A 9,865-nucleotide genomic window follows, 5' to 3' on the forward strand; every position below is an offset into this window, starting at 1 on the left:
AAATTTTAGATTTATTCTTGTTTTCTGTATTTTGTTTCTTCATATATAAAAATACATGCAAAATGAAAGAAAACGTGCTGACATTTCTGATGATTCTGAAGATTTCTTCCTTATACGCATCTTGACAGTGAGATGTTCTGCTTCCATGGCCAGATTTAGCAACAGATTTGCTTTCAAGAGAAGGGACAGAGAAGGAAAAGAATCCTCTACTAGAGCTCTGTAACACAAGTGACTGTGTTTTCCAAAGCCTGAAGATACACACGTCTGTTGGAGAACCAAAGTCAGCACAGGTCTGGCAAAATCATCAGCAGATAGCAATAAAGGATCCTTCTTTCTGTGGAAAACCCCCACAATCTCAGCTCAATCTCCCTGCCAGAGGTAAGAGGCACAGTGCTGTTAACAAAGCTCCGGGGCAGTGGGAATGCCCTGAGCTCAGACTCAAGGCTCAGCTCAAAGGTGCCCCAAGATTTATTCACAGCACTTTCTGCAGCTTTGACCATGACGCAGAGGAGGGGCATACAAGATGTTCTGTGCTAGAAACAGCAAATTACCAGAGACTCAGGATCCTGGTAATTCCTTGTGTCACCAAAGCAGCCAGAAAGTTTGATTTAAAAAAAAAAGAATTAAAAAATAAATAAAAATGGAACAGAAAACGGTCACTGAAACCAAACAGTCAGCTTGCTCCACTACCAAGCCAAAAAAAAAAGAGGGGGGGGGGGCAAGTTTCACTGTGAAAAGTAATTATAACTTTGCAGACTGCATTACCTGTTGCCACACAGCAGGAAAACATTCATCATCATCAAAGGATTTCCTATCCTTCACTCCCAGACTATTTCTAAAGCTACATAGCTATTGCTGACTCTATAGCTCAAAAACTGTATGCGGAGACGTTAACAAATTGCCAAATTCTATGTGGAGGAGGCAGGAGAGGGATGTAGGCCTCTGCTCAAAGCTACCTTAGACTACATCCAACAGACTTTTACTCCGTTGCATTACAGTTGCAGAAACTGTAGTGGACTGTAACAGCCCTTGTAACTGTAGTGTAATTGGGTGGCTTTAAAGGTCAGTAACAGTGGTTCAGAAAACTGGGCTAGAAAGCCAGCACCTTTAGGGAAAGCAATTAAAAAAACTTTTTGTTCATGAAATTATTCCATAATACTTCATTAAGTTATCAACTCCTTCAGGTTGGAAGGGATATCAAGAGAAATTAGTCCAACCTTGTGCTGAAATTGCAGGTCAGCTATGGGGTCAAGACAGGTTGCTCAGGGCTTTATCCACTTGGGTCTTGAACACCTCCAAGCACCGTCTGCACAACTCCTCTGGGAAACCTATTCCAACACCTCCTTCTCCTCACATTCAATTCTCTTCCTCTCTACCATGTACGCAGACAGAACTTTTCCTTTTTGAATTTACAACCACTGTCTTATGTTCCTCTGCCACACACGTAAATAAAAAGCCTGGCTTTGTGTCCTTCATAATCTGCCTGGAGGCACTGGGTGTTGCTGTTAGGCCCCACTGAAGCTGCCTCTTCTCCTTGCTGACCACGTCCAGCTCCCTCAGCCTCTCCTGACAGGGAAGTGCTCCAGCCTCTGACCATCTGATAGACTTGCCCTATTTATTCATCTTTTTCTTGTACCACGGGGCCCAAATCCAGTTATAGCATTCCACCCACATGTTGTCAAATGAGTGCCAAGGGCAATAATCAATCCCTTCCCCTCCATCCAATCCCGATCATATAGCTCACGATCCTGTTGTAACCCTCTGCTACCAGGGCATGCTGCCTGCACTTTGAGCCTCCCACCCACAAGGACGCTTGGGTGTTTGTCCACAGCTGCTCCTCAGCCAGTCAGTCTCAGCCTGTATCAGTGGAGGGAGTTGCTCTGTCCCAGGTGCAGCACTTCCGTACATGTCCTTGTTGAATTTCACGAGGTTCTTGTCAGTCCATTTCTTCCAGTTGCCTCTGCCTGAGTCAGCTTGCTGACTGCAGAGTTGCCTCTGCAGTCAGCTTGCTGACTGCACCTCCTAGTTGGTACTACAACCAAAAATCCATGCCTTCCAAATGACTGCACCATACAATTCATAGGATTTGGCTCTGCAGTTATACCTTTAACTTACAAAATATTGTCTCATTACAAAATAATACCTGATATGGACATTTAATGTAGCAAACAGCATTCTAAAAATCTCATACAAAAGTAATTATTTCACTAGATTTGCCACATGGTTTTGTGATAACTGATATTCTTTGATTATTTAATCAGAATAACTGATACAAAGCTCCCTGTGCCACACACACTAACAAGTGAACTGGTTTTTGCCTTTTGCATGAAGTTACTACCTTTTCCTCTTAAGAACTGCAATAAGACTACCAGTTAAAGGCCACTGAAGATCAGAAGTCCGTATCATATTTCAAACAATGCCCCAGAAACAAAAATCTAGGTGTTAGTTCCAGGCTGGGCTCACCAATCTTTTTATTCACTTCATAGTGAAAACACAGTTGTGACTACTGTACTATGAACTTCTACTGAAGCAAGAACACATCCAGTACCTTAAAGGCTTTGTTTTTCTCTTCCTTTTGCTGTTTCTCTACTTCAACGTGGCGTGCCAGACGATCCAGCGTTGATGCAACTCGTTCTTTCTGATAGTCAATGTGATCTTTACGCCTAGCATTTCTCTACAATTAAAAAGTTAAAACTTTTATTTGGTAATTATTACATTAGTAACAGACCTTAATACTGTAAAAAGCAAAGCCCAAGCAATCAGGATGTAATTCAGTACAAACAGTCTGATCTTAAGTTCCACAATCATCACAAGGGAGTGAGACAATGCACGTACAGAAGATCTGCCTTCCCTTACAACCCAGGTTTATTGCACACAGGTCAAGAGACAGCCACTGCTGACAAAATCAACTGCAGTAGCTTGTTCTCAGTCACTGTCCCTCTCGAAAGTACCACAGAGTGGACACAAGAAGCTTGGGGGATACATGAATTGACCAGCTTGCTTCTGACTCAAATCATTAGGACAGCTTACAAAGAATGAAGTTAGGACCAGACTGAGAGCAGAGTAAGATCCTACAGCCTAAGCACTCCTCATAAAAAGTCCTTGTAGAAGGAAAATGCCTCAGATTAGGCAGATACATTCACAGGCTTCAGAATGAAAACTGACTTCTAAAGTCGCTTTTAAAGTGACATTTTCCTTCCCTTTTCTTCATTACAGTTGTCAAAAACAGTGAAAGACAAGTAAAAGCTCTAAATTCATCATAAGAAGGCAGAAAATCCGTCTGGAAAAAAAATGAATTGTTAGCCTACTTTTCCTAATTACTCAACATTAGGTAAAAAAAAAAAAAAAAAAAAAAGACTTAAATACTAGCTTATTTATTAATTACTTGTTAAACTACCTCTAACAAGTTTTCCATGGAGAGTAGCAGACGGGAAAAATACAAGAGACTAATTTATTTATTTCTTTTTTCTTCTAACTGAGAAGTCCCAAGATACGTTCCAACATACTCACATGATCGTAGGAACTGCTGTTAGGTTCTTCATCTTCACTACTGACCAGATCGATGCATTCAAGTACAGGTCTTAAGGGACCTTCCTGAAAAAGCGTTAAAAACACACACATACAAAAGCATTACATTGTGTTCCCTGAAGGTAAAGTATTGCTCTCATTAGAGAACATTGGTAGCACTACGAATATTTTAAGGGGAATTTCTCCAAGGTTCCAAGAGAGTGTATTAACGAAATTCCTGAAGGACAACTTAACAGACTTATGCACAAAATTGGTAAAATATGCACATATAGGAGATATTCACAAATAATTCAACTATCAACTTAACATATGAATATCAACTACCAAAACCAGAATGAACAATCTTGGCCTGCTTAAGAGCCTTACACTCTTCACCTTCTCAATCAACTTAAAATCTACATTTTTAATTAGAAACGTTCAACTTGTGCCATTACTTCAATGGTACTAGGGTATCAGACTATCACCAAGAAAGGAATAGTTTTAGATTTTACTAAACACAACTAAGAGGTGGTAGTTTTTTCACAGAATTACTTTTGTTTTGTTTTTAAGAAGACACAAATTAAATTAAACTCCAACTGCAACATAAATTATACTCCTGAAGGACTTCAGATATTATGAAAGTGAGAAATAGCTTCACACACATTTATAACCTGAAGTCTATGCCTTTCTAAGGATGTTGTCCTTGAATGTTTCCTGATATAGGCATCTTGAGAAACTTCACACTGACTGTATGCAACCTCAATGACCTGCTCGTCTAGATATTATCAACACCTGATGATTTACACGCCCTCAAATCCCTCCATTTTTACATTCTGTCTGGTGCTATTGGGTAGATAGCAGAACATTGTGACAAACATAAAAAAGCAAACAAAAAAGAAATCATACTTTTATGCTATAACTAATGAGACTAATAAGCAATCAGGTCCTATATTTTTGGAGAAGACACACAATACATCTCGAGCTCCATGCACACCCATTGTGATGAGTCTTCCAGTTTTAAAGGCAAAAAGAAGCACTATGTCTACAGTCTGATGCCACACACATAAAAAAAACAACAGCAATAAGCAATGTTTCATGCTACAACATCATCACATCTCACCTAGATAATCAGGAAAATAAATTTGGAATAGGAAAAGTAAGCCTACATACACCAAACAAACAAAAAAAACAACAAAAAAAAATAGCTACTCTAACTCACACCCCTGTCACTGCCTAGGAACATAGACAACTTCCCCGGTAATTACGTTGGCCTCATTTTTGTGGCAATTATGCACAGAAGAGAGGCAAAGATAACTAAAAATCTCCACATGCTGTAAACAGCTTCCCATCCAAATTTATTATATCTCAATCCCAATCCTGCTAGATTCTGAAAGCTATTACCTAACCTCAAAGTCAATAAACAAAATCAAAGATAGTTTTTGTTTTTTCTTTTAGTTTTGTACAGGCAATTCCATCCACACCATGTAGTATTACCCTTTTGTCTGTCAATGCTGCTGGCAGATGCCACCCAACCATTAATAACTCCAGAGGTGTTCCTTATTCTTGGAAGCTAAACTTTCCAGGCAGATGAAGGACTCCAGGCAGTCAACAATTCACTGATTTCTTGAGGAGGCACAGTGCTGTACCCACTACCTCTGCCATATCTTTGGCAGTGTCCTGAACATCTTAAAAATCAACCAAGGAGGGCCGGTTACGAGGATATACTGCCTCATGAGAAGTAGCAGAGAACTGCAGCAGCGTGCAATTCTCTCCACTGTGTTTACTGCATCTCATTCTTTCCATTCTTCCACCTTTCAAGGCCGTAAAGCTGCTGAGCTGGGCAGGCATAAACAGCCCTCACTGTCTCTCACTGGGAAGGAGCAGGGATGAGACCTTGGACAAAGGACAAAATTTATACGAATTCAGCTGCAGGACTCACATTATCCCTAAAGAGTGCTTAAATTCTAAGAATTAAGGAGAATATGATTTTCTAAACTAAATCTGAAGAATCCACAATGGATTAGCTTTTGTAGAAAACGACAGCCTCTATAAATCTGTAAGAAATGAAATCCTCAGAAGAAACAACAGGTGCTTGCACATCACAGCTCAAAGATGCCATCAGAGCATCCGACCGTCTCATCAGTTCAGCAGGGGGGTTTGAGATGTTCAAGTCTGGTTCTGACAGCTGTGGCTCCCTCAAATGGAAAGATTTTCCTTACTTCTCTTTATTTGATTCCCTTGGTTCAGCTCAGCAAGCAACTACTCCGAAGTTTGGAAACTGACAACTGAAAAGCAGAATAATGACCTGCTTTCAAGCCTAATGATCACAACAGTAAATTCAATTAATTATAAGCAGTATTTCACTTACTTAGTGTTGTTTGCATGCACAAAACATTATTTTTCCTTCTGTATTTTATACTTTTTACTAAACAATTTGTATGCACTTGTTAGTTTGCATTCCAACTTGAATACAAATGCAATATGGCAAATTTTTAAAATTACTTCTCAAAGATATACATGTACATCCTCCCTCCTGTACATTTCCCTCCCTCCCCTTTTTTGTGTAAATGGGAAAAATAAGAAAAAATAAATCTATCCACCTGTATACACTCTTGAATAATAATGCAAATCTCAAATGCAGCACTTAGGCTAGTTTGTGCTGCAGTAGTCTAAAGGTTAAGCCACCAACCAAGATTAAAAACAAATACTGAAAAGAACTATAATCCTGGATCAGATTGACAACTCATCTGAGCTACAACAGATACCTTGAGAAAGTGGAAAAATCAGGGAAAACAGTGAAATTCTATCCCGAGCATATCTACCTGGCAACTGCTGAGGTCGACACATGAGGACCCTTGACTGAAAGCTGTCATTAAACGTCAGAGCCTGGGTTATCATCATTATCAGCTGTCATCAAATGTCAGAGCCTCTCTCTCAGAAGAGACTCCAACACTTCTCTGAGGGTACCAGTAGGGATGAGCAGCCCAGGCTCATCCCTACAGCCGTGTTCCTTTGGTTCCCCAACTGGTTAAACTAAATAGTAGCACAGTGCAAAGACAGTGCCAACCCTGAGGACTCCAGCACTGCAAGAGATTTATGGGCTCCTTAAAACCTCTGTAGGGATTCAAAGAATTCCAGTTGTTTTTGATGTATCAATTTTTCTAATATCGCTGGTTCCTAGCAGTTCCTGCTCACTTCCCTCGGTATGTTTCATTTCATGCATTCCCAACTCTTTTGCTCCCTAAGACACTTTTCTGTGTCTATACCACTTAATTATGACTAATAATGACTGTGAATTAAGTTCAAGCAGTAACTGGAAATGTGTAGGTCGCCCCCAAGTGTTTTAGGCAAGATAGTGTCATGCAGTTATACCACACCCCTTCTCTAGATCTCAAAAAAAAAGTATTAGTTTTCCTAAATCACAGAATCAGACAGGTTGAGGTTGGCAGGGGCTTTGCCTGGGCAGCTTCCTATAGATCTATGAAATGAAAATAAGTAAATAAAATACATCATGTACACGAGCACACACACAACAATCTTTCATGAAAAAATGAACACGTTGAGATATTCAGCGGGCTTCTCCAACCCAATTTATGCAGTACCACTTGGTGCACTGGGTCCTTGAGGCATGCAGTACCTGAAAGATCAGGTAGCATTCATACACAACGTTTACGAAGCCCCTGCACATCTAGCCATACACATTATTATATGGAAACACTGATCTAAAAGCTATAAAAAATAAATTAGAAATCCTTCTGAAAGGTGCACATTTACTACAGGGACGTGTGGTAGTGATCCAACATGGGGATGCAGCCAGTGTCAGACACCTGTCCCCTTGTGTTCATCAGTGACCACAGCAACCTCCCGGGACACCAACCCTGCACAAACAAGCCTAAGCAGCCTTCCTCCCAGACAGGCCAGCCTGTCTCAAACCAGTCATCACAGGACCACAAAGCGTCTGTGCTTTGCACGTGCAAAAACAAGAAAAAAAAGGTAGCAGAACCGCTGATTTTATACGTTTCTTTTCTTTCAGTTGGTGTTCTCAGCTCTACCGCATCCCTTCAATCATTGCACGCCCAAAGCTATGTTAACTTCCTCATTCTTCGCCCAGCGTTTTAAGAAAGTGAGGCTTATACAATCATTCTACACGTGAGCGCTTGCCCGTTTATTTAAAGAACTCTGAACTCATTAGTCAATTCTGGTAAAATTCAACCAAAAGATCAAGAAGTCTCAGAGATGGTCAAGTACTTATAGGTTTAGCAAAAACGTGTATGCCCCTTATACCTCAGCACCTAAATACCTGTGCAGGAAGAAGGTGTATGATGGATTTAGACTTTACCAAACACCATGAAAAACAGGAAGAAATCTACTGCCAGTTACTTTTTAGCATTAAAAACAGGAGAAATCCATAGGAAGCCACCCATTTTCAGTCCTAGCATCAATTAACGGCTTCTTTCTTATTTGTGTGACTTCTGCTTTAGGAGAAACCATCTTTCTGTTCTTGCACATGCGCCTGCCATCCAGCACCAATTGACTGATGCTGGATTGAGGCTAGAGCACTGGCAGCATGAAAAACACCCTGTTTTCCTTGGGTATCTGACAGATAGAAGTATCTTAAGGTTAGGTGTGTGTAAGGTGAACGGGTAACTGGTGCTGTAGTGTAGGTACAGGACACTGCTTCACAATTTGAGAAGACTGCTTAAGGCCTCTTACCTCGTTACCTTTGATGAGGCTGCTCATTAAGCACCCCGCCACAGGACCAGCAGCGCCTGACCTTGCCATGTACCCCCCGGCCCCCTCGCACCCCACACTCACCCGCTGGGCTGCTCGGCTCTAGGCTCACCCTGTAGGACCCACTGGCATCACCCAGCACCTTCCCAACGAAGGGGTCAAAAATGCTTTTGATATAAGCTTGGTATCTGTTTAATACAAACTTGTTATCTTAAAGATGACGCCGACGACTTCCAGATGGCACAGATTTTGCTGATTTTGGTCCCGTTTGAAAGGCACGCCTTAAGTTTTCTGCCCCAAGCCCCCGTGTGCAGGCGCGGGGTCCTACTTACTCCAACAAACTCAATCTCGTCCTCGCTTTCGGAAGCCGACGACCTCCTCTCGGAACCGGCGGCCGAGCCGTAGGGCTCCATCACCTAGGGAGACACAAACCCCAAATCCCCTCACCACCGCGGATTTCCATTTGCCAGCCCCCCCGCCCCCCAATCCCCAAACCGCGGCCTAACCCAGGCAGCGCCCCGGTGCCGGCGTCCCCAGGGGGAGAAGCACCCGTGGGGGCTCGGCACCACCCCGGGGGTCTCGGCATGGCCCCGGGGGGCTCGGCACCACCCCGCTGCCCCCAAAACCCACCCTGGGGCCGCTGCCCGCCGCAGCGCCGCTTCCTCTTCCCCCGGGGGCGGCGGGGAAGGGGGAGAGGCGTGGCGGCAGCGCGGCTTGCCGGGACTTGTAGTCGCCGCCCGGCTTCACCCCCTTCCCCTTCCCCTTCTCCTTCTCCATCCCCTCCCCGCTGGCGGTGCACGGAGCCCGGGGACCCACGCGGTGGTGCCGGGACCAGGACCGGGGCCGGGGCCGGCCATGGCGGCGGGCGGCGGCCAGGGCGCGGAGGCGGGAGCGGGAGCAGCAGGAGGAGGCTGTGGGGCGATGGCGCCCGTGCCCTGCTCCCTGCTCGCCCCCCGGGCACCGTTGTCCCGGCGCCGGTAGCCGGGCGGGGAACGTTGTGGCCGCCCTGCTTGAAAGAGGCTTCGGTTCTGAGGGAGGGGTGAGGGAAAAACGTGTCCCCCCCCCCGCCCCGCCTCAGGGCTCCCTCCTCATGCCCCCTGCCCCGCCCGCACCATGTCTCAGGGGGTGGAAGCTGTGTGGTAACCCCCAGGCCTCGGCTCTGGTGGCTTCATGCAGCGTGGGCAAGCTCTGAAGATTTAAAAGAAACATTACTCTGGGGATCTGCGACCCCTTTTCCATTATAATTTGAGTTTCCTGGCTGGGGAGTGCGCTGCGGCAGCCAGGCTCAGTGGGGGAGCGGGGTGGGCGACAGGGGTGTCTGTGGTGGGTTCTGCTGCTACGAAACGCTGAGGGAAAATAAATGGGCTTGTGAATGTTAATGGATGAAATGTTGATATCTTGGAGACCTGTAACTGAAAATGATGAGATCCTGAAATAAAATGACACAGCTAAGATAAATTCATCTATTTATTTATTTATTTTGTTGACTTGTTTTCATGCCTTTTATCTACTACTGCTCTCCTCCCTTCATCCCACAGTTACCTTGAGCCACCCCAAGTACACATGAATTGCCTTTGCTCAACGCATTAACGCTGGGTAAATAGGAACATGTAATGGCACAGTTGTG

The 9,865-nt window shown here is 43.9% G+C and overlaps 1 protein-coding gene across 4 annotated transcripts in view; it reads right to left on the minus strand.

Moving 5' to 3' along the window:
- LOC116487712 (E3 SUMO-protein ligase ZNF451-like) overlaps positions 1-9,074 on the minus strand; it is a 39,716-nt gene extending 30,642 nt beyond the window's left edge. For 2 of the 4 annotated variants that reach the window (XM_032184856.1, XM_032184859.1), the window contains exons 1-4: positions 8,869-8,915; positions 8,571-8,654; positions 3,511-3,594; positions 2,549-2,674 (exon numbers count right to left, since the gene is read on the minus strand). In XM_032184856.1, coding sequence (XP_032040747.1) covers positions 2,549-2,674; positions 3,511-3,594; positions 8,571-8,651 — 291 coding nt within the window. In that variant the 5' untranslated portion in view covers positions 8,652-8,654; positions 8,869-8,915. Of the gene's footprint in view, positions 1-2,548; positions 2,675-3,510; positions 3,595-8,570; positions 8,655-8,744; positions 8,820-8,868; positions 8,916-9,054 lie in introns of those variants that run through there. The other 2 variants (XM_032184858.1, XM_032184857.1) reach the window with 2 other exon arrangements.
- Between the last annotated feature and the right edge of the window lie 791 nt (positions 9,075-9,865).

The sequence above is a fragment of the Aythya fuligula genome, chromosome 3 (assembly GCF_009819795.1).
Source record: "Aythya fuligula isolate bAytFul2 chromosome 3, bAytFul2.pri, whole genome shotgun sequence".
Taxonomy (NCBI): domain Eukaryota; kingdom Metazoa; phylum Chordata; class Aves; order Anseriformes; family Anatidae; genus Aythya; species Aythya fuligula.